The 25,239-nt window shown below is 34.2% G+C and overlaps 1 protein-coding gene across 1 annotated transcript; it reads right to left on the bottom strand.

The window, feature by feature from the left end:
• Positions 1-10,874: 10,874 nt before the first annotated feature.
• LOC132305075 (uncharacterized) lies at positions 10,875-15,727 on the bottom strand. Its single transcript, XM_059802781.1, has 5 exons — positions 14,644-15,727; positions 11,972-13,054; positions 11,511-11,828; positions 11,243-11,295; positions 10,875-11,158 (listed from the first exon to the last, which is right to left on the bottom strand). The coding sequence occupies exons 1-3, from the start codon at positions 15,430-15,432 to the stop codon at positions 11,817-11,819; spliced, it is 1,884 nt and encodes a 627-aa protein (XP_059658764.1). The 5' UTR covers positions 15,433-15,727; the 3' UTR covers positions 10,875-11,158; positions 11,243-11,295; positions 11,511-11,816.
• Between the last annotated feature and the right edge of the window lie 9,512 nt (positions 15,728-25,239).

The raw sequence follows: 25,239 nt of genomic DNA, 5'->3' as shown, positions 1-25,239 counted from the left end.
CTATATAAGTGGTCGTCATTTCGTGTCATGCGAGTAGGTATTGAAAGAATGAGATCCACTTATGTATCATTACTGTTGTTTTGAATGTGCACGCAAAGCTTTTCTATGGTCTAGAAATAGGCCACCATTTCGTGCAACACATAATTCACTACCACCATGCGTCAAAAGAATGGGTCCCACTTTTTAATATTATGATTTTGAATGTGGAGTTATATTAAGATGCTTTATTTGTTTGTTACGGATATAAATGTAAGATTCAAGTCAGTACGGATACCACATGCCTTGTGACCTACTTGTATACGTTGTATTTTTTATTTTTTATTTTTATTTTTTTATTTTTTTTTATATAAAAGTAGATGGTGACGTTTGAAATAAGTCAAATAGGTGTATAAGTGATGTAAGTAAATTTTTTTGTCAATAATATAAAAAATTAAATAAAAGTAATTTTTAATATTTTTGTTTTTGTCGGATATTATAATAGTGAAAAGTAAAAAAATGTGTTTGGTAAAAATTGTTTTGTTTTGTATAGTACTTATTTATGAATAGTGACCAACAGGCAGTAATCTAACGGTACAAAGATCTTACTTCTCAAAGAGAAGTCAGCGGTTCGAACCTTAGTGGGAAGTGTGTGTTTATGAGTACTAATTAGGAAAAAAAAAAATTATGAATAGTGGCCAAAAATCAAAAAATTAATTTGGTACTTTTATATGTTTTCGTATTGTATCGTTTGGTACTGTAATAAAAAAACGTTTAAATAACATTTTTAAACTAATAATTATAACAAATGAACCTTACCAAACATACTTTCAATTATTATTCAAAATTCACTATAACAAAACACTTATTCTATTTCGGATTAAAACAAAATGCATATCAAATAATCTCTTAGAGATTAAATAATATCCTATTCATTTCAAATAATTTTCTCTAAATAACAAAGCATTATAATAATGCGTAAAATCAAATCAAATAAAAATTATAAGTAACTAATTGAAAAGTTAGAAAAGTAAGAACCGAAGTATTTCATGATATTAACTTTTAAATCTAGACATCACTTGCAATGTTCCAACAAAAGCCTATCACATTTATTAAGTGAAAAAAAATTCTTGTTCCTTTTTCCTTCCTCCTATCAAAGAGATTTGTTTTTCAGGTGAACATTGGGTTGAAGTTATTTTAACGGTCGGACGAAATTGGTAAATGACCCTTTTGCCTGAACTAGCGGCAAACAAAATAATTTTAACAATGATGTGCCAAGTACACAAAGGTTTATGCTCACGTGGAGGAGCAAGATCAGAAGCATAAGAGTAAAAGTAAATCATTTGATCGATAATAGTAACTAAAAAGAAGAAAAAAATAAAAAAAAAAAAATTTGTTGCCCATTTTTTAAATTTTGGAAAATTACATACAAATTTCATGTAAAATTTCAATAGAATTGGTTAATTCTCAAAACTCCAAATATTAAAATATGGTGAGCCAGAGATATTTTTGAGAAAGAAAGAACATGCTTGTCAGATCGGAAAAAGCTATTCTAAATTGGGTACAAAATTTCTACACTGGATTTGGATGTGGTAAGATTAGCTGGATTGAAAGTGACGTTATTTACTAGAATAACCCTTAGGAAGGAAAAAGGTTTGTTCGGTATAACTTCCTTGTCTGTAGTAAATTTTCTCCGCTACCAGAGAGACTTACAGCGGGTTAAATAAGTCGAACATGAAATTTTAAAATTTAGACTTTAAGGTTATGGTTGGTGTGAATAAATGAAATTAAATAAAAGTGAAATAAAATACATTTATTTTTATTCTTTTGTTTGATGTGTCATGTTAAAAATGAAATGGCCAATTCTTAAGGAATGCCCATTTCACTTCTTGAGATGTAAAATAACCATTCTATTCTCAGTAAGAATTAATAAATTGACAAATAGACTCCCTCAATCCCAAAATATGCAAATACATAGATACGCGCGTATGTGTAATCAGAGTAAATTGAGGAACTAGTGAGAAATCCCCAATTTTATCAACCAAACCAAATTGAAGAATGCTAGTTCCTCTCTCAGTGGATTATGAGGGAATGGAATTGGCCAGAGTCCATTTAAAATGGGCAGTCAGATGGCTTAAAACTCTCATTTAAGACCCTTTTTTTGATTAATATCTCCGTTTTTAAGAATTTTTTTATTTTTTTTATTTTTAATCTCATTTACATTGCCATTCTTATTTCAATCTCTTATCACACTTACAAAATTTTGCCCTAGGCATTTTCCGATTGTGTGATAAAGACTTGAACGAACAATGTGTATGGTCTCTTTTAAACCAAAAAAACATATTACTTCACTGATAACTAACCAATTGAACCTGTAGGTGCATTTTCAATTTTTTACTTGTTTGATCAAGAGTGAAATTAATAATAAGGGAAATTAATAATATAAAATAAATAAATAAAAAAAAAGTGGACTTTAGCCATTTCAAAAACATATGGCTAACCTTTGATTGAAAATGTCCCTTTTGTTGAATGGTCCAACCTTATTACATTAGTTTGGCTACTACAATGAACAATAATAAAATCAAGATACATGCATTTAAAGGAAAAGACAAGGCAACTGACACCAACACAGAGTCGACAGGCAGCACCCAACCCTCACAGCTTCAACAATCAAGTGAACCAAAGATTGATGGATGGGATCGGCAGTAACAGCAACCAAATCTACGACGCAAAATTAAAACAGATTGAAGTAAACCAAAAATACCACTCAACCATAGCATAGCCATTACGAAATGAAAGCAAGCATTCATTTATTAGAGATCAATGATCAATCTCACCTAAATTGAGCGAGGGCTGCCACTTTACTAAATTTTGTTAATTTCAATTTAAGACTATTATCAAAATGATACAATGTTTTTAATTGCCGTTACTATAACTTCACATGTTGAGAGAGATAGATTATTAGGTACCTGAATAATATTAGAGACAATCAATCCCAAAAGGTTTAATTAGGTGTTGGAATTTTTTATGGGCTTCCTTAAAATCACAATAAGAATGAGCCTTGTCATGACACTAGCAGGTGATAGGTTAAGTTAATAGATATCAAATTAATATTATATTATTTAATCAACTTATAAATGATATTTTTGGTTAATTAGTGGAGGAAGTATTTTTTTTATTTGTTCCTTATTTTGATGGAGAGTGAAATTAGAGTTACTAAAAGAAAAATTGGTTCACTTTCTGCTTTTATCAAGTGCATATATCCCATCAATTATATATACTTATGAAACAACACGTATAATGTTATTTGTATAAAATGCTAAGAGAGAGAAACTGGATGACTCAAACCATCCATTTTTTCTACACGCTTAGTTTACCATTGACTTGACAATTGGAAAGGAATAGAAGGCTTCTATTATGTCCTACATCAATACAAAATACAATGATATGAACAACTATCAAAATTGACTCTTACGAGGAGCTGAAAGGATTATCAAAGTGGAAGACTAAGACCGTCCATTTTTTCTACGCGATTAGTTTACCATTGATTTGACAATTGGAAAGGAATAGAAGGCTTCCGCAAGTAGCATAATTGGTTTTGTTCGTAATACTCACGGCAATAATATATTTAGTGATTTTCATTAAAATATCTAAACAGCAAAAATTTTATGCTACAATTTGTATTTTTAATTACTAAATAGTATTATAAAAGATCAAATGGGCTTGTAACCTTGTTTGGAAATTCTCTTATTTTTATATCTTATAAAATTTTAAGGTTAAATTATATTTTTCTCTTCTGAAGTTTGGTCTAATTATATATAGTCATATTTGATGTTTATTACACCGTGTTGTCTTAAAGGTCAGACACATGTGCTCAACGAATCTTCTCCATTAAGATTATATGTAAAAATTGTTAACCAGTTTTTGACAAATGACTTAATTGCCTTAACCTTAAAATGACTTGAGTACACATTTTTGAATTTTTCTCAAGGTAAATATATGATTAATGTTATAAACAAAATTATTTTATAATTGGTTTAAAAATTTGCAAAGGTACAAATTAGGCCCACAAATCAAAATATCCTTCGACCAATTATACACGAAAGTAAAGACTGTGTGAGGCTACAATTACTAATAGACTTAAAAGTATATAGAAGACTTAAGGTATGTAACGACCTTGGATTTTTCAACCCAGTGTGTCTTGTGATGAACCAAAGATTAACCTGATAACGGATCCAGATGTAGAAGCAAGAAACAAAACAATGGTCTCCCAAAGCATAACACACCTCTAAGATGCTACGATGACCTTCCACGAGGTCATAAAACCCAAAGGAATAAAGTGTGCAGGCAAGGGATAGGAAAAATAACAATTTAGCCCCTAGGGACAAAATAGTCATTTCTAAAAATATGGATTCAGGTGCCACCGAATACACCACTGGAAATAGAATGAAAAACTAATCCAGATGGACTCAAGGATCGCATGATTCGGAGTCCGAACGAAGGAGAAACGACAAGATGAAGAAATACGAGCAAAACCCATTAATTATGAGCAAAATGGTCAATTTACAACTAATAAAAGAAATTTAACTCCAAGCAAGTCAAATAAGGTCCACACAACCTAAACTAATTATTTGACAACATTCCAAGAGGTTCTAAGTACTTTAGACAAGAATTCCACAAAACGCCCTTTCCCTGTTCGAACCAAATCCTGGCACCACTTCACTAAAACTTAAATAACTCCCACTATGATTTGAATCTGAGAATGGCATTGGTATCATTGGAAATTTGACTCAAAATCCATGAATTTAGGCTCAAGAATCACCCCATTTAGATTGGAAATGAAGGAGATATGACCGTTTGAAATCGGAATAACAATGCTGAAACAAAATCTGGAAGGCTGGTGTATGAGAGCTATTTCGGTCGACCGAAATGGCATTTTGGACAACAAAAATGGACATAAATTTTCCTGAAAGCTGGTTTTTGAGGGAAGGTCACTTCGGTAGACCGAAATAAGGCATCGGTCGACCAAAATGACTTGAAATGGTGCTGAAAGACTTGTTAAACACCAAAATTTGATGAGACTTCATTTAAGCCACAACCCTTATCATGAAATGGTCTAAAGCAAAACTTAAAGCTGTACTAACATGCCAACAAATGTACTTTACATATTGAAATGTGTTACAATGGCCCATGGCCTCATTACCTATTATTTACTCCAAATCACATACCAAACCTCAAAGTTAGAAAAATTACATTTCAAAGGTAAAACTTGAAGTTTAAATACATACACTTGAACTTAAATTTGAACTTAAATGTTTGTGGCTCTTGGCCTCATATCAAATAGGTCTCAAAAGGTGTACTTATGTACACATTACATAATTAAAACAAAAATACAAGTTTTGTCATAAGAAGCTATAAATCACCCAAGACAAGTGAGATCTCCAAATCTTGAGTCCTGTACCTGAAAATAACCCCAGTAACTTCGGGGTGAGTAACCTAAAGCTACTCGTAGGAGATGAGCATACATAGACCTAGAATTTTACAAAATTATCACCTTAAAGTGAAACATGTTAAAGGGGTTCATGCCACCTAACGTCTATGTCAAAGTGAGACTCAGGGAGCATCCTAAGCTACCATAGGGTAAAAATCAGCATGAATCATGATATAAACACATGTGAAATGAATCAAGGTTGGGATAATCCAAGGAACACGACAAGTTTACAATTTAACATGAATCACATTATCAACGTAATTGAACAAGGTTGGAATAATCCATACAACACGATGAGAAGGATACTTGAATAAAGATCAACAGGAATCGCATTATCAATACAATTAAGCAAGGTTTAGAATAATCCATACAACATGACAAGAAAGATGCTTGAATACAAAGATCACATTATCAATGTAATTAACATGATTGGAACATTCCAATTAACACGACAAGTTTTAAATCTTCAAGTAATAGCAACTTGAAATTTAAAGAGTGAAATCAACCAATGTGGATACTTGGATATCGCTCGGATTAAAACCGTACTCTTGGGATCACTTTAGGGCTACTAACCCATGGGTACCTTCCCCTAGTGCGCATTATAGTGTAGGGAGCTCTTTATCTCCCGTGCTAAAACCAAGTCCTATTCATGCCAATTCTTGATTGATATCCCAAGTCCCAAAATCAACAAGTTGTGCAAGTCAAGAGTATATCAAGATACAAGTAATGCATTAAACCACATTCTATACACAACCAAGATTTCAGAACACACAAGTCATGCCCTAAGTTCTCAACTATAATGGCATGTGAAATGTCAAGAAATCATAGTGTGCATCTATATAAACTACAACCAAGATATATATCATATGAAATCCATTGATGTAAATATACCACAAGTATAAGATTAATGATTTAATTATTTACTAAACAACACATGAGTAATTAAACCATTCCAAGGTAATTATACAAGTTCATTAAGTACATTAATGAAACCAAGATACAAGGGGTCACGATGCTTGATAAAAAGATAGAAATCCATGAAATACAAGTCCGATTCATAAGTTTGATAAGAGTTCAACATCAATGCATGATTAACTCGATGGAAGCATAAAAGGAAATTTAATCTACTTAAGGGATTAAACTATCAAGATTACAAGGCAAGTCCAAATATTCTACGAACAAGATATGTCAAGAATCATGTCAAAGATAAGTTCAATGTCAAATTACAAGTTTATTCCAAAGAAGATACAACCATGTGAATTAGACTCCATACTAAGGAAATAAATAAATGTAAGTCTCAAACTCATTCGATTATTCTCAATTTGATATAAGTGAATGAACTTGTCAAGGAAATCATGAATACCAAGTTATAAACTTAATCAAGTGCATAAAACCATTGAATGGATTTTAATTAATTCCTTTAATTAAAATCCCTAGATTTTGAAACTCATCCAAATGCTCTCAAATTAAAGTATGTCATTAAACATGTTAAGACTTGATTTAATAGCATACTACAAGAATTTTTCATGCAAGATACAACCATGATAATTAAACCTTCATATAAGAAAAATAATAAATGAAATATTTCAAAACCTAATCAAATATTTTCGATTTAATATATGAGAAAATGTATGGCATGCACATCAATAATATCAAGTCGGAAATCCAATGAAGTGAATAGTACACTTGGAATAAATTTATTAATCAAATTAATTAATTATCTCTAGATTTTAAAACATCTCTGATTTATCTCAAATTTACCTATGTTGAAGAGCATGCTAGGGCCTAATATAATATGACATCACACATTGATTTCAAGCTAGATAAGGCCGCATGAATTAAACTTGCATTCAAGAAAAATATTAAATAAAAGCTTCAATACTTGTCTATATGCTCTCAATTTAATATATGTCAATGAACATATCAAAGGATAATATAATATCATGTCACAAGTTTAAACCAAGTTATAACCAACCGGAAAAATCAAATCTCATACAAGAAAAATAAATAATAAAATCTTTAGATTTTATACAAGGACATGTAAATGAGCTGTCTAAGCATAAATAACATGCAATACATCAATAATATAAACTATAACACCCCCTACCTCCATTTGAGATCTCAAATCCCCACCGAAAGAAAAATGCTCTGAATCCGACAATACTCCCAGGTTATGTCGGGGACAACGAGAGGAACATTAAACACCAAGGAGGTACCATGAAAATTCAAACTTGGCTTCAAACCCGAACTCGAAAAATAGTCGAAAATGGGTTCTAATAAGGGGGAAAGATGTGCGTTGTCAAGGCGAGCATAAAACACTAAGGCACTACGACATTTTACACGAGGGAAGAGCTTCAAAAGAGGAGAGAGAAGGTGGAAGCCATGGCTGCCATGGATTCCGGCCAAGATAGAGGAGAGAGAAAGAAAAATTTGACTTTTTCTCTTAAGACCCCTATTTATAGAAAAACCCTAAAAGTGCCCCGAAAGGGCCCCGCTGGGTCCGAAAAAGTGAAATTTGAGCAAACGCGCTCAAACGGTGAAACTTCATTAACGAAAAAGAACTTAAATGAGAAAACATGAACAACGAAAGAAATAGCGTTGAAAACTGAGTCCCGAGCAGAGAGATATGCCCCAAACAAATTTGGTGGCAACTGGGTTTAGAAATCCCTAAAATTGAGGAAAACGACCGGGAGGAAATTCTAAGAGTATATGACTCAACTATTAGTGAAAATGAATCCCGTACGATGATCCAGGCTCAAAACAAGGTATTTTGCAATAACTTTCGTTAATTGCGCAATGGCCCCTACAAAAAGGATTAACTACAAAACTGGCTCAGAATGAAAATATCTTCCAAAAGATATTTTTTAAAAAACCTCTGAAATAAAATATCTTCAAAAGATATTTATGAAAAACCCCCAAGAAAAAGAAAAAGTTTCTGAAGAACTATGCATTCATGCCCTTATGGATACTAGGAGTAACCAGAGTACTTTTCTACAAAAGTAAGGATACGTATTTCATGGAGATCACTCAAAATGAAAGTACGAGAAGTCAAAAACCAACTCTGAGCACGAAAAGTGAGGTTGTGCCAAAAAGTGACAAACGGAGAAAAGACAAAATAGGGAAAAGTATGAAAAGTGAATAGTTTCCAAAAAGTGAAAATGCGAAAATGACTCGATCCTTAAAGGAAGTTGTCAATCCAAACAAAAGAGTCTTGGAAACCATTTCCAAACACTTGAGACGACACCAAGTGACGAGAAACAGAGCTTGAAAAATAAAATTAAACGGAAAAAATTTATTCGTAAAATATGAGAAAAATGAAAGGAAAGAAAATGACTAGGCCATTACAATGTATGTTTGGTAAGGGTATTATTGTTGGTATTTCTATTTTTGTCAGCAACTGTAGCAGGAAAAATTCATTTGATAAAAATTATTTTGTTTTGCACCTTGCTAACGTTTTGTAAATAGTGGTCAAAAATTGAAACACTAATTTTGTGTTTTTACATATTTTGTTTTTCATTTTTTTTAAGAAAAAACTTTTAAATTATATTTTTAAACTAACCATTATATTTTTCAAAAAACATGTTTTTCATTTTTACCAAATATGTTTTGAATTACTATTCAAAACACTTTATAACAAAATATTTATTTTGTTTCAAATTAAAACAAAATATAAAAAATAAAACGCGTACCAAAAATCCTTTAAAAAGTGTAACAACGGATTATAAACCTTCACAATCATGTAAACCTTTTGAAGGTCACCGAATTGTACTATTTTTTATTGATGACATTTCGGTAAGTTATGAGACTCTTCCTTTATGAGTTGATGACAGAGAAAGTGAATTAAAAAAATAACCATTTGAAGTTGAGCTAGTCAACTTAATATCGGATCCTTATTATTTTATAATTTTTTTTCAAATTTTATTGCATTGTACAAATTCCACCTCACAAATCAAAATATCTGTTTTTTGTAGTTAAATAATAATAATAATAATAATAATAATAAAATAATCAAACCATCAACCCACCCCAAGAAAGACTTTTTCTCATTGCTTGCGGATTCATTCCCCTTCATTCGTTCATCTTTAATTAGCCTTTTATTATCTGCCTTTTTTTCTCCATACGTCAATCTCCAATTAAGGGCTATTGTTTGTATGACTTAATGTGTTTACATTGTGTTGATACATAATAGGGTAAAGTGCAAATAACCCCCCTGAACTCTACTCTCTTTCCTTAAAAACCCCCCTGAACTTTTGTTTTTAAAGTAAACCCCCTGAATTTTTTTTTTTTGCAAAAAAACAAGCCAGGCAACACTATTCCAGCCTGTGATTATCACATGACGTAAAAAAAAATTCCAATATGACAGAGTTGCCCTTATTGTTAGAAAATAAATTAATAAAAGCTCTAACCCTAATTTTTGTTCGCAAATAACAATCGCAATCCACTGATTCTCTGCAACCCATTCAAAATTGAGAAGAACTCGAGCAACACACAAAACGATCAAGCTCAAGCTCGCCGGCATCAATGTCGCCTTCTTCAACAGCGACCAAGCCCACCGCTCTGCCACACCCACACGTTCACTCCCATTTCCAAACCGTTTCTAATAGACTCCTGAAAGACCCTCCGGCGATCGATTCATACTTTGATCCTTTGGAAGCCGTCACCAAGACACGTCTCTGAGGTTGATTGTATCAGTTCTGACATTGGAGAGTCGGTCACGTGCATCGTAGAGGATGGGATCTTTGATTTCTATCTTAACTCTGCAAAAAAAAAAAAGGTGGGTTAATTTGCTCTGCCATCTTCGTTTTTCTAGTTCGAATCCTCGCCATTGCCATGAATTTTCATCGAGGATATAGGTGGTGGCTCAAGCTACCATTGACGATTGGGAAAAAAAAAAAAGGAAGTGGCTGAATGGAGGTGGGTTTACAGAGGCACGCGAGCTCTACTGTAAAATCAAAATAGCAATTTTACCCCTTGTTACCATTAAAGAGAAATCTATACAAAAAACCCCCAAATTATTGTTTTTTGAATTGATGTTAAGTGGGTTCCCTGATTTGGTTTTTTTTTTTTTTTTTTTTTCGTTAATGTATGGGGGGAGTTTGGGTGAATAATGCAGTGTGTATATGAAGCAGTGTATTGGGCTTGCTTATGTATGGGGGGTTTTTGATTTTGTTTTAGTAGAATTAATGTTGTAATGACCATATAATGGAAAAATAAGATTCATTTTTTTGTTGTCAATCAGTGCAAATTTTCCTGCAATTCTATTAAGTTGTTACATAACTTGTATGATTGCTTTTGTTGCTTAATACGCCAAAGACTGTATTTGTTGGTTGCACCAAAGAACAATGTCACTCACATTGCAAACTTACACATATTCCATCATAATAGACTGCATAAAACTGACCACCAAAACATATTGGCCATATTAACATTCTAAAGGAAGGTTGCATATAAGGTTTAATACAAATACATTACAGTACCAAATTACTTCATAGTTACTACAAATAAAATGCCAGAAGGCTGCACCGGAGCAAGTTTTTCAGAACAAAAGATCATGGCAACAAAAACATTGCATCACAGCAACCCACAACAACCTAAATATTGCATCAGAGTAACCAAAAAATGTGACTACCAACCAACAACTCCCATTATCACCAAGCAGCATAAGCACTTGCATCATCATTCATCAATGACCTGCAAAGATATAAATAATATTATTTTTCTCATATTGTCAATGCATGTTTAAAAAGGAAATGGAAACTGAGATAGTTGCTATACTTTGATGATGATGCCTGTGTGTTAAGCAACTGAGATAATGGAATGTTATGAACCTGCAAAGACAAATAAAAGTCTAAGTTGAAATTCTATTTCTTTTAACTACCCTCCTTAATTGTGTTATTTTTATAAATTTTTTAAAATATTATAGAGCAAACAGATGGCATACCCCCTAAATAAATAGGTACCATTTAATAGTACAAAGCTATATCAGGCTAATAAACCATCAAATACACAATTAGAGAAAAAAATCATCATTTACATTATTTACCTCTTGAGACTGCCTTGCCTGCATTGAATTCCCACCCCATAGCTGCACTGTATGCCCACCATCACCACCCCTTGGCCATATTACATTACAACCCCTTCCCTGCACAACTAAACCACCAGCCCTTGACTGCATTGAACCACCACCTATTTGCTGAACTGCTGAACCAATACCTTTTCCCTGCACTGCTGAACCACTACCTCTTCCCTGAACTGCTGAACTAGTACATCTTTCCTGCACTGCTGAACCAACACCTCTTATATACACTGAAACACCACCCCTTCTATGTACTGAAACACCACCTCTAGACTACATTGATGCCTGTGAATCACCATATTAAGAAAAACAAATGTTTATAACTTACTAAAACAGATTGTTATATATTGTTAGCACTAAAGAATAGTTAATTCAACTAGAAAAAGGAAAATAGTTAATTATAGGTTTACATTAAGCAAGATATTTACCTCTTGAGATTGACTTTGATGCACCCAATGTGCATCTGAACCACCCCTAGCACCCTTTCCACACCTTGCACACCTTTTACTCCTGCCATATGCCTTTCCAGCCCCTCCTCTATTAGTTAATGGTGGTCTTCCTCCCCTTTTTAGTGGAAGTTTCTCAACCACTATTGGTTCCAAGGCTGTGCATGTTCTTGTGTTGTGCCCATAACTATTGCATCTTGAACATTGCAAAGCTGTTCTTGACTTGCTTAATGTTGTTGAACTACTTGCCTTATCATTTTTTTTGTTCCTTGCCTTCTTTGGTCTACCAGTTGGTTTCCTATAGGTTGGAGGCTGCAATGGGTCTATAGGTTCTGAATTTAATAGCCTGCTCATAGGAACGGGATAAATCAAGTTTGCATAGGCCTTCAAATAAGTGTCTCTGTGATAATATGGATCAACATATATCTCTGGCAGTTCCCTCCTTGCGAATATGCATGCTATAGCATGATTGCAAGGGATACCACTAACTTCCCATATCCTACAAGTGCATGTGTTCTGCGAAATGTCCACTGCCTCACTAATTCCTCTGTATTCCACTTCATATTTGTCCTCACCGGCATAATGAACTTTGCAAAATCTTGCATTATTTTTCCTCTTGGTCATCTCCTTCTGAATGTTTGGACACAACAACCCACTCTTTGAATTCATGAACTCCCTCTTACTTTGAAACCTCAACATGAGATGTTTTCTAATCCATTCCAACATGTACAAAATAGGCTTGTCTCTTGCCGGAAGAATGACTGCATTCCAGGATTCACACATGTTGTTTATCACTAAGGCAGTTTTTGACTGACAACCAAAACTGGACCTTGTCCATACCCTTGGTGGCACTTTTCTCAGCCACTCATAAGCTTTAGGATCCATCTGTTTGATATTGTTCATATGCAATTGAAAATCAGCTTCTGTGTAGGATTGAGCTGCTTCCCAAACCTCATTTTTTAGATTTTGTCCCCTATATTTTAGTTTGAAATTTTCATAGAGGTGTCTGACACAAAATCTATGTTCAGCCCCATACAGAATGGTGTCAAAACTATCAACTAATCCCTAAAATAAAATGCAAATTACAAATTAAATGTAACTACAAATCAATACTAAGGAATGGACCGGTAAAGTGCAAAATCGAACATAAATACAACTACTATCTTACAGAACTGAAATTAAAGTAATAATAAAATTAAAATGAAATAAAACTATTTACTTGTACTGCTTAAAAAACTAAAATTAAATTAAATTTCAAATCTAAATGAATTAAAACTACTGATTTAAAACACTGAAAAGAACCAGCAAATTAGAAAAGTAAACATAAATAAAACTATTGATTAGAACTGAAACATATTAATAATTTGAAAGTCTTAAAATATTCATTCTATACTAGCTAGCAGCTGAAGCTCTGTAGAATCCGAAGTTCCACCTAATAGCCAGATATGAAAATATCAACAATGTCTTGTTGCTATGGCGTCCATATTGGTGTATCTTACCTCCAATCCGAGTTGAAAGCTTTATAAGAGAGTAAAATATGAAGTAAAATGCTGGAAAATAATGTGAGTCCTTATGTTTAAAAATATTTGGCTGTAGTGGCCTTGAAAAGTAATGTATATAGTTGTTATGGGCCTCATGGTCATGAATTTTTTTGCACTAATAATTGGTGCATAATGGACTCATATGTTTCTGCATTCCTCTAGTTTCATCTTATTTTGGAAGTTCAAATGAAGTTTTCATGAAATTTATTTTATTTACAAAAAATGTCTTATGTTCCGGAGCTTGGTTGATTATCCTAGTGAGGCCATTCGTTATTGAAGGTGTATAATTATTGGAGTCTGGCTTGTGTAGGCTTTTAAATTAGCTTGAAAGAGAACTAAATTTTGAGCTGCTTTTATGCTTACTGCTGGTGTCAGGCACCTATGGTTTCAGGCTTGTAATCACCATAAAAACACTCTAGCTTGACTTTACGATTCATTTCTTTGATGTTTCAAGGCCTCTAAGCTGCAACATTTTTGCTATATGTTTGAATTGTAAGTGTTAGTGATGATTGAAGTCTTCTTAACTTGAAATTTTATCAAATTTTTTTTTTTTTTAAAGTGGAACTTATTCTTTTAATTGATATCCGAATTGCTTTATCTAACCCACTAATTTGTTCTGAATTAAGTATTGAATATAGTTTCCAGACAATGTCTTTGTATGTTAAACAGGCTTAATATACTTACCACTACTATCTTACAGAACTGAAATTAAAGTAATTATAAAACGAAAATGAAATAAAACTATTTACTTGTACTGCTTAAAAAACTAAAATTAAATTAAATTTCAAATCTGAATGAATTAAAACTAATGATTTAAAACACTGAAAGGAACCAGTAAATTAGAAAAGTAAACATAAATAAAACTATTGATTAGAACTGAAACTCAAGTAAATTGTAAAACAAAAATGAAATAAAATTAGGTACTTGTACTAACTTAAAACATCTAAAATTTAAGTAAATTGTAAATCTGAAATGAATTAAAACTACTAATTTAAAACACTGAAAGGAACTAGTAAAGTAGATAAGTAAAGATAAATAAAACTATTGATTAAAAGAAATGAAATTGAAGTAAAGTGTAAAATGGAAATGAAATAAAATTATAAAGATACTTACTTTCTGTCTATCTGACATGAAGGTGATGTCAAAGTGAGATCCCACAACCTCCATTAACTCTCTCATGAACCAAGCCCATGAGTCTTTTGTTTCAGCCTCTACAACAACAAATGCAACAGGGTACATTTGGTCATTCCCATCACATGCCACAGCAGACAGAAGGTGACCACCATATGCTCCCTTTAGAAAGCACCCATCAACTCCGAGGAATGGCCTACAACCGTCTTTAAATCCCTTTTTCATTGTAGCATAACAAATAAAAATCCTTTCGAAGGTTTTTATTTCATTATCATAAGACATGGGATCAACACCAATTGTTGCACGACTTCCTGGATTGGTGCTTTGGATCAATGCACAGTAATCCCTCAACTTTGAATATTGTTCAGCCTCATCTCCCTCAATAATGCCTAATGCCCTTTTCTTTGCCCTACGCGCTTTGTATGTAGACACATCAAGGTCTAACTCAGCTGCAATAGTACTTTGAAGTGCCACATGGCCCATGGTTGGGTTTAATCTCACTTGCTCCAAGTACTTGTTTGCTAGATAAGAAGACGTGGCTTGCTTACTACTATGAGTCCACAAGCAATTGTTATGCTCTATAGTGAATGTCTTGATTCTTAAACACTGCTCATTACTTGGTTTACTTGCATGTATTCTCCAGCCACAACCTTGCTTGCACACTGCAGTCACTCTATCACCATCATTTCTTGTTAATTTAATATCCAACTTTTCCTTGATTACATAATCCCTAAGTGCAAGCCTAAAATCTGCAGCTGATGCAAACCTCATGCCAATTTCAATTTGTTTAATACCCAAATCCCTTGAAGGCAGGAATTCTTGGTTGTCAGGGATAGGTTAAAGTACATTACTATTATTCTCATCATCATCTGAACCAGGCAAGCTTCTCAACTCATCACTAGGACCATATGTAGACTCCACTTCAGTAAAGTCCAAATATGTTTCATCTAACTCATCATCGGACTCCACTTCAGCAAAATCCATATATGTTTCATCAATCTGATCATCATCAATTGTAGACTCAACAACCTTCTCTTTTCCTTTACTTACATGGTTCTCATTTGTTTCTTCAAAAGGCTCGTCAAGGTATATATCCATCTGCAATAATACATAATTAATTAATGATTAAATATGGTGGTAGTGTCAAGCTAAAGTGATAAACAATAGGAATAATGCACATTCAAACAATAGAAAAAATACATAATTTTCATGTTTTAATATAAAGTAGGAGAGAGAGAGAATATGTTCAGTATTCATGCTTGTCAACCAAACACATACAAAAAAGGACCTTTTCTACTACATAATCAATAAGAAAGGGACCACTCAACAAAATATATACAAACACATACAAAAAGGGTGTTTTCCTAGAGCATAATCAATAAAAAAGGACAACTCAATAACCAATTTCAATGGACAAAGACTCTGCAATAATAGATGGAACATTACTTCGATCTTTGAATAGCAGAAAGGACCACAAACATGCACAGTCAACAAAATCTAACATATCCAGACAAAAACAATGTTATCAGAGATAAGAAACAATATTAATATTCCCTATCAAAGGGACAACACATTACCACACACTGACATCTACTACTTTTTACTTACAAACAAAACTACAACAGTATAAAATGCTCGTCACAACTACTGTGAACCACATATCTTCATATCATTACCATAAAGAAACTAGAGAAAGAGAAAAATTTAGTGAACAAACTCACATACAAAACTACAAAAACCAACATCTGAACCATATTTATTTCAACACAAAAATCAAACATCTGACTATTAACAATCTTCTCTGAACCAACTATTCAAGGTAAGAAACAAAATATCAAATCTTTTGCAGAGAGAGCTTCGATTACATACCACACAAACAATATTACAATTATTTAGTTTTTTAAGATTTACCTTGGTAAAAGAAAGCCTGATTTGTGTCCGTACAATTGGTATGTTGCAATGGAACTACCTAAGGTTTCAAAGCTTCAAGTTTCAGAGTGATTTAGCACCGACATAGTGGAGGGATTTTGGCGCTAAAATAAGGAATATTTGGCGCTAAATTGTGTGGACTGAGTCAACCAATAAAGTGATGGGCAAATGTTGAGATAAGGTGTTGTGTGGACTGTGTTGTGTTGTCATGATTTTGCTAAAGGGTAAACTGGTCATGTAATGTTTCTGCTGAGTTTCGGTGCCAGCCATATTTAGTTTGTCCTTATTTTGTATATTTTAAATAGTTCAGGGGGGCATTACTTAGTTCAGGGGGGTTTTGTGCTTTTAACTAAAAGTTCAGGGGGGTTATATGCACTTTACCCTACATAATATATATGGAATAAAGTTGTAAACAAAAAAAATAAATCAAGGAAGAAATAAGGAAAAAAGAGTGAATTAAGGAGGAAAGAAGGAAAAAGGAAACAGAATATACATATACATATATATATAATATATATTTCAATAATTACTATATTGTTTAATATATTCTAACCATGTATAGGTTTACCGCATAGAGTTTAGGTTTCTTGCTCTCTATATTTCTTGTAACCTATATAAACCCCTCTATCTCATATATTATATATCAATACCATATACAATTGTTCTCTCATATTTTTAACAATACATACATATATATATATAATCTCTTTTATAGACTAATAAATAGAAATTATGAGTAACTGATTTAGAAGTAAGGGCAGAAGTTTTTCATGATATTAACTTTTGAATCAAGACATGGACTTCCAATATTCCAAATTTTAATCTAAGCAATCTAAATAAAAGCTTACCTATCACACCACATTTATTGGGTAAAAATAAAATTTTTGGAATATTGTAAGCGATGTCTAGAATTTGGTGAGCCACACATATTTTTCAAAAAGAAAGAACATGTTACATTATTTCTACACTAGACGTCAAAAGAATGGGTTTCACTTATCATCATCATTAATGTTTTGAACGTGGACATGGAAAGATTGGCTGGACTGAAAGTGATATGTTGCATTACATTCAAAGAATCAAAGGAACAATGTTATTTACCAGAATAACCCTAAAAAATGGAAAAAGGTTTGTTCCTTGTAACTTCAAAAAGATATTTTTGGTGAGCCATAGATATTTTTCAAAAAGAAAGAACATGTTGTTACATTGTTTCTACACTAGGCGTCAAAAGAATGGGTTCCATTCATCATCATCATCATCATTAATGTTTTGAATGTGAATGTGGAAAGATTGGTTGAACTGAAAGATATGTTACATTACATTCAGGGGTTCAGTTTGGTGCAATGGAAAAGGGAGGAAAGGGAAGGGAAGGTGATGGAAGGTGATTAAAAATTTGCGTTTGGCAAAAATTGTTAGAAGGAAATGGAAGGTTTTGGAAGGTTATGTCAAAGCTTGAACAATGTTTTGCTTATCCTCCCAAAAATGGGAGGAAAATGAAACAAAGTGAAGGAAATGGTTGATATATTATTTGTGATGTCAAATTTACCCTCAATCTGAAATGATATACCGATACAAGAATTACATATACATACAAGCTAGCAGTTGCAGAGGGAGTGAGAGACGGCGGGCCAGCGGCTGAAGCTTGTGAACGACGAACCCAAACTAGAACAGCGGCGATGGAAACTGAAAGATATGGGTTTTGATTTTCTGAAATGATATACCAATACGGGTTTTGAACTTTTGATTCTTGTAGACAGATAGATAAACTGAAATATATGGGTTTTGAACTTCTAATTCTTGTAATGCAGAGAGAGAGAGAGGGCAAGTTCAGAGTTGAGAACGAGAATAAAGATAGATGCGAGATTGGGGAGGCTGAAATGATTTGCCCTAATTTTTTTTTCTTTTCTTGTTGCCCATCATCTATGGGCCTGTTAAAAGGTATCGGAGATATATATATATATATACACATATATCTTTTAAAATATAAAAAGGTATAATAGTCAATTTTTCGTTCTTTTTTTCCCAAACATGATTATTATCCTTCCCTTTCTTTTTCTTCATTAATCAACCAAATAGGAGATTAAAATTATCATTTCCTTCCCTTTCCCTCATAACTAATATTATCATTTCCCTTCAAACCCACCATACTAAACGTAGCCTCAAAGAATCAAAGGAACAGTGTTATTTACTAGAATAGCCTGAAGAAGGGAAAAGGTTTGTTCTTGTAACTTCCTTAGTCTGAAAAAATCCCTCCGGCTAAAAACAATATAAGAATCTCAGTCTTTGATTTCAATAACTATAGATTTAGAGATTAATTAATTTCATATTCATTTCTTATATTTCCCTTTAAATAACAAAGCAGTAAAAACTAAATAAAAATAGAAATTATGAGCAACTCATTGAAAAGTAAGGACAGAAAATTTTCATGATATTAACCTTTGAATCTAGACATCACTTACAATGTATCTATTTATATAAAAGCCAAGCCTACCCAGGTGCAACGTTTCTACACTAGGCGTCAAAAGAATGGGTTCCACTTATCATCATTATTATTATGTTTGAATGTGGACATAGTAAGATTGCTGGAGTGACATATGTATGTTATATTAGTACTCCGTATTAATTACCAGAATAACCTTGAGATGGGAAAATGTTGTGTTCCTTGTAACTTTCTCCTCAATCAGACCTCAAGGCTAAATCCCAACATATACAAATACAAATTATATATGTGCATGTATATATATATATATATATATATATATATATATATATATATATATAGACAAATAGATTATATAGAGAAATGGGGTAAAATTAAGGAAGGATTTACCAGTTGGTTTGATCATGAAGTAGTGATAAATAGAGAAAGGAAGGTCCATCGGATTTGATGCAGCAAGGGTACTGATGAATTTGCTTCTTCAGATGATCCACCGTTAACTCACCACAGTTGTGATTGATGTTTCCAACGGTTTCGATCTCCGATCCTTTATCCCCATTTATGGACTTCATCCACGATCACCGAATTTACGCTCCAATGAATAAGCCCTAATAATTTTCTCGGGCCAACTGAAAATTGTCGACTTTTTCTAGTGCCTTTTTATTTTTATTTTTTTTATTTGTCTTATTTTTATTTCGGATTTATATTGACAAAACAATTCAAAATTTAAAAAAAAAGGAAAATTTGAAATCCTTAAATAATAATGGGGACAAATCAAGTGTAAACAAATAAGTCAAATGTGCTTGTGAAGGTAATGTTGTTGTTTTGTGTTTTCATTTCCATTCAAAAAATATATGTATATGTATATATATTTTATTGTGGTTTGTATACATTTGAAATTGAAAACTAATGTAAAATTTGTAATGTTAATTTTTACAACAAGAATATAAAAAATATTTGATAACAGTAAAAGTGTTGTACGAATTTTGGCAGCAAAACACTTTAAACAAATAAAATAACAAGCAAGTGTTGCTAAAAAAAAATTTGGTAGTTAAAATAAAAATCATTTTGGTAATAAGTATTTCCAATGATAAAAGACATTATTTTCTACTACCAAGGCATTGACACTCAACAGGAGAATTTTAAATACAACTGAAAATATGCTTAAACCCAAAATTAAATTATAGTATGTTTGCTGATGTCTTATTAGTATTTTGTGCAGGAAAGATTTCCTCCATTAATGTTTATTGCGGAAGCTTTGGACATGTATTTACATGTGTAGACACTTCTAAATTGTGCAAGACGCAATGTTTTGAAGAAAATCGTGAACACCATGAGGAGAGTGTGCAAAGCAATGTGAAATGGTTTTGACACGAGGACAAGTTAAACTATTTCTAAGCAATTTTCACATTGTGGTTAGCTATCCTTGATAAACTCCCTACAATAGTCGGATTAAATCATTGACCTCTCATTTACTGGAGTTGCAATTTGAAAATAAAAAAACTTCAGAATCTTTAAGAACGAGTAGAGAGTTGAAATGAGTATCCACTTTCACATATATTTCATGCATGAACACACAATACGGGCAGTGATCCGTGGGACTCTAATGAAAACTATTTCCGATTAGCTTGTTCTCTCATTTCATAGGAGTTCTCTCCTTTCATAGGAGTTCTCTACTTGTTAAAGTGGCAATTTTTTAGGGGTTTCTTGCTTCTTCTGTTCCGGCACTCTACTTGCTGGATTTGTTTTTCTCTAATTGATTGTTTGTTCCATTTTTTCTCGAGTTTTCTCGTGTTGCTAATTAGGTTTCTGGAGTTGGAAGCTGCATCTGGTAGTGGTTGATGGTTGTAGTAGGGATCTGATTCAGTTGATTTCCTGTAGGGTCTTTTTTGCCCTTGACGATTTTTTTCGCTCTTTGCTTTTGATCTTGGGATCAGTTTTGTGGTTAATTCTCAGGTAATCCTTTGTATACATATTTTGTCAATTGGTTATTGAGTTGCTTGGTGGTGCCGCCGGAGATTGTGCAAGACTCACGGTACAATGATGCGACGGCTAGTTTTCGTGATACAGCTAGGGCAACAGTAGTGGGCCTTGACTCAGTTCCACAATGGGCCTTTCCTGATGGGCCGAGTTTAAGTATTGACCCCAGCTCAGTTGTGGGGTTACGCGATGTGTCGACTTTAGAGTTGGGCTCTTCTAGTATGGTCCATTTTCCCCATCTTGACCAGTGTATTGACTTAATTGGTCGGCCAAGTCATCGTAACACAGGCGAAGCTTCTTCTTCAGGTACGAAACCGGTGGGTGCTCATCTTCCTTGTGATTCTGATATTTCCTGTATTATGCCCTACCCTCCCCTATGGTTCTTAGTTTGGAATTGCCTAGGGGTGGGTAATCCTATCACTGTTAGACAACTGATGCAACTTAACAGACATCACTGTCCGGATGTTATTGTCTTACTTGAGACCAAAACGCACTTAAGGAAATTGCAGTGGATTCAACGACGGCTAAAGGTGAATTTTGTATGGAGTGTAGACTCGGTTGGGCAGCTGGGGGTATTGCTGTGTTTTGGAACCTTCAAAATATATTCCGCATTGTGGATTACTGTGAGTATCAAATTACGGTGGAATTTTATTTAGCTGGTCAAGGTTTCTGGATTCTAACTTTCATATACGCTAGTACTGATGATGGCATTCATGCGGCACAATGGGAATATCTTAAACGTATGCAACAGTCATGGGGGGACTGCTGGCTTCTAATTGGAGATTTTAATGATTTGTTATCACCTATAAAAAAAAAAAGGGGTATTCCAAAGCCCTATTGGGTGTTGAAGAATTTTCTAACTATGGTGAACGATTGTGGGTTATTGGACTTGGGATTTGAGGGGTATCCTTTCACGTGGAGTAATCACCGGAGCGGGCGAGCTCATATTCAGGAACGATTGGATCGAGCCTTAGCAAATCTTGGTGTCGGTTGTTTCCTAAAGTTTGCCTGCGCCATCTCATGGTTGCTAGGTCTGATCATTGTGCTATGCTTCTTCAACTCTTGCCGGTATTTTCTAAGAAGTCTTGCCAATTCCATTTTGATGTTAGGTGGGTGTCTGATCCTGTGTGTGCCGATATCATTCGCGATGCGTGGAGGGTGTCTATATATGGTTCCCGTATGTATCGGTGGTCAGAAAAAATCAAATCCTGCAAGAAAGCTTTATTCCACTGGGTTCGAACTACAAAAGTCAATTCTCGGAACCAGATTGACCAAATTGAACTCCGATTGAAACATTTGAAAGAAAACATGGAGGACTATGATCATGCACAGGTGCTTCTTGAAGAACATCAGTTGAATTCTTTGTGGAGGCATGAGGAGTTGTATTGGTTTCAAAAATTCTGGATTAACTGGCTCAGGTTGGGGGATCGTAATTCGAAATTCTTTCATGCATCAGCCGCCTGTAGACAACGAAGAAACCATATATGTGGGATTGAGGATTCAAATGGCAGGAGGATTGAGGAGGAGTCTCAGATTCAGGATCTGTTTCTAAGTTATTTTCAAGATCTGTTCCATACGAATATTCCTACGGGAATTGACCATTTTCTCAGGCACATTCCATCTCGCGTTTCTCCAGATATGAATCATGCATTAATTCAGCAACCTTCAGAAGACGAAATACGTCGGGCTCTTTTTGAGATGCAGCCATGCAAAGCTCCAAGTCCGGATGGTATGACTCCATTGTTCTATCAGCAATATTGGCATATTATCAAGAATGAGGTCATCGCTGCGGTACGTAGTTTCATGCATTCCGGTCATTTATTATCTAGTATGAATCATACAAATATTGTTCTCATTCAAAAAATTGAGTCTCCGACTCTTGTTTCTCATTATAGGCCTATCTCATTATGTAATGTTGCTTATCAAATAGTGGCAAAGGTGCTTGCTAATAGACTCCAACATGTCATTCCCTTAGTTGTTAGTGAGTCCCAAAGTGCTTTTGTTCCGGGACACCACATTACTGATAGTATACTGATCACTCATGAAATACTACATTATTTTAAAACTAAACGTAAAGGGAAGAAGGCTTTTATGGCCTTGAAATTGGATATGAGTAAGGCCTATGATCGAATTGAATGGAACTTTTTGCTAGCCATGCTTACTAAACTTGGTTTTCATCTGCATTGGATTCAGCTTATCCAAGCTTGTATCTCTACGATCTCATATTCAGTATTGATTAATGGTAGACTTGTTGGTATGTTTCGACTCACACGTTGGCTAAGACAAGGGGACCCTTTATCTCTGTACATATTTATTTTGTGTGCAGAGGCTTTATCCATGTCTTTGTAGATGGCCCTTCAGCATCGTGTTCTATCTTGGATTCGTTTCTGTCCCCATGCGCCTCCTATTTCACATTTGTTTTTTGCAGATGACTCTATTATTTTTTTTAGGCATCTAATTCTGAGATTGTCTTTCTGCAAAATCTCTTAAAGCAGTATGAACAAGTATTTGGGCAACAGATTAATTTTTTTAAATCCTCTATTTTTTTCTCCACAAATACAAGTGCTGAGGGTCGTGCAAGCTTGTGTCAGTTTCTGGGAATTTAGGAGGAAGGGCTGTGTGCTAAATATCTGGGTATGCCTGCAATTATCGGTCGTTCTAAATGGGATGTATTCCATTATATTTCGGAAAGAATTGTTACTCGTATGGCAAACTGGAAGTTTATGCTTTTATCTTCGGCACGTAAGGAAATTTTAATTAAAACAGTTTTAAATGCCTTACCAACCTATGTGATGTCCTGTTTTCAGGTACCCCGTAAGCTATGTAATTCAATGATGAAGATTATTCGTGGGTTGTGGTGGGGTAAAGATGGTGAGTCTACTAATATTAGTTGGGTTAAATGGGATATTTTATGCAATGCAAAGGAGGAAGAGGGTTAGGATTTCGTAATTTTGAGGCTTATAATGCTGCACTGTTGGCTAAGCAGGGGTGGAATTTTCAAGTTAATCAACAGGGGTTTGCTTTTAAAATTTTTAAAGCTAAATACTTTCGGACTTGTTCCTTTTTGGAAGCACCATTGGGATCTAATCCTTCTTGGGCTTGGAGAAGTATTTGGTCCACACAACATCCTCTAGGTGCTGGATCTAGATGGGTGGTGGAAAATGGCCAATCTATCAATATTTGGAAGCTAGGATTGCTGGGTCTTGGTTTATCTGGCACACTTTCAAGGCCTGCTTTTATGGTGACTCCAAATTTGGTGCATGAGCTTTTTAATTCTACACTGTCTGGTTGAAATGTGGAATTGCTTAATTCTTTATTCCAACCGTCCATTGTTGCTGCTATTCTTGCTTGTAGTTTCAGTTGTTGCTCTAAGGAAGATAAGTTGGAATGGGATGGTGAGGCCAATCGTAGGTTCTCTATCAAATCTGCCTATCGTTTGGCTAACCACGTGGCACGGGCTTGGGAATCCCCATCCCAGGAAATTTTTTATCTCGATTCTTCACAGAACACTGGTTGGCGTCGTTTGTGGAAATGTAAAGTTCCCCCCAAAATTAAACACTTTCTGTGGAAATGTTATAATTCTGTTCTTCTGGTCCGTAGCCTTCTCTAGTTGCATGGTATAGGGGTGGAGCCAGTGTGTCCTAGGTGTGGTATTGTTGAGGAATCCATTGAGCATTTGTTGTTTCAGTGCCCTCATTCTCGCTAGGTATGGAAATTATCACCGTTAAGGTTTGATTTTATGTCTACTTCTCTAGTTTCTTTTAAGGAATGGTGGTTGACTATGCTGATCCAATGGGGGCAAGGAGTAGAGGGCCAGGATCTGCGTGGTTTGGTGGCTTTTTGTTGTTAGGGTATTTGGAAGGTGAGAAACAGGTTTGTTTTTGAGGGAGAACTGTTTACTCCTTTGCGGATTGTTAGCTGGGTTTCATCTCAGTGTTGGGAATTTAAGAATTCCATTGATTCATCTATCCATAGTTTGGTTACCACCTCGATGGTCGACGCTTCTGTTCTGCCAGATCCTCCATCTGCTTCCCACTGGTCTCCCCCTCCTATGGGTATTGTTAAATGTAATGTGGATGCATCGTTTTGCTTGTCGAATAAGGTCGGCGGTGAGGGGGCTGTTTTCAGGAACTCTCAAGGTCAGATTTTGCAGTCGGTGGTTTTCTCTCCTTTCCCGGCGCATAGTGCTTCCCAGGCCGAAGCTATTTTTCTTCGTAAAACAGTCTTGTGGGCTT

The sequence above is a fragment of the Cornus florida genome, unplaced genomic scaffold (assembly GCF_030987335.1).
Source record: "Cornus florida cultivar Cherokee Brave unplaced genomic scaffold, ASM3098733v1 CherokeeBrave_3.0.0_Hap2_Chr01, whole genome shotgun sequence".
In the NCBI taxonomy this organism is placed as follows: domain Eukaryota; kingdom Viridiplantae; phylum Streptophyta; class Magnoliopsida; order Cornales; family Cornaceae; genus Cornus; species Cornus florida.
Note: the sequence above shows the minus strand (reverse complement) of the source record. Positions and strands in the feature narration are given on the sequence as shown.

What these genes read in the sequence shown, in the direction of transcription:
- LOC132305075 (XM_059802781.1), bottom strand. Translation starts at nt 15,432, where the DNA reads ATGAGGTTTGCATCAGCTGCAGATTTTAGGCTTGCACTTAGGGATTAT. An exon ending in TCATGTCAGATAGACAGAAA is followed by an intron (nt 13,055 to 14,643) that starts GTAAGTATCTTT and finishes ATTTTATTTTAG; the next exon opens with GGATTAGTTGATAGTTTTGA.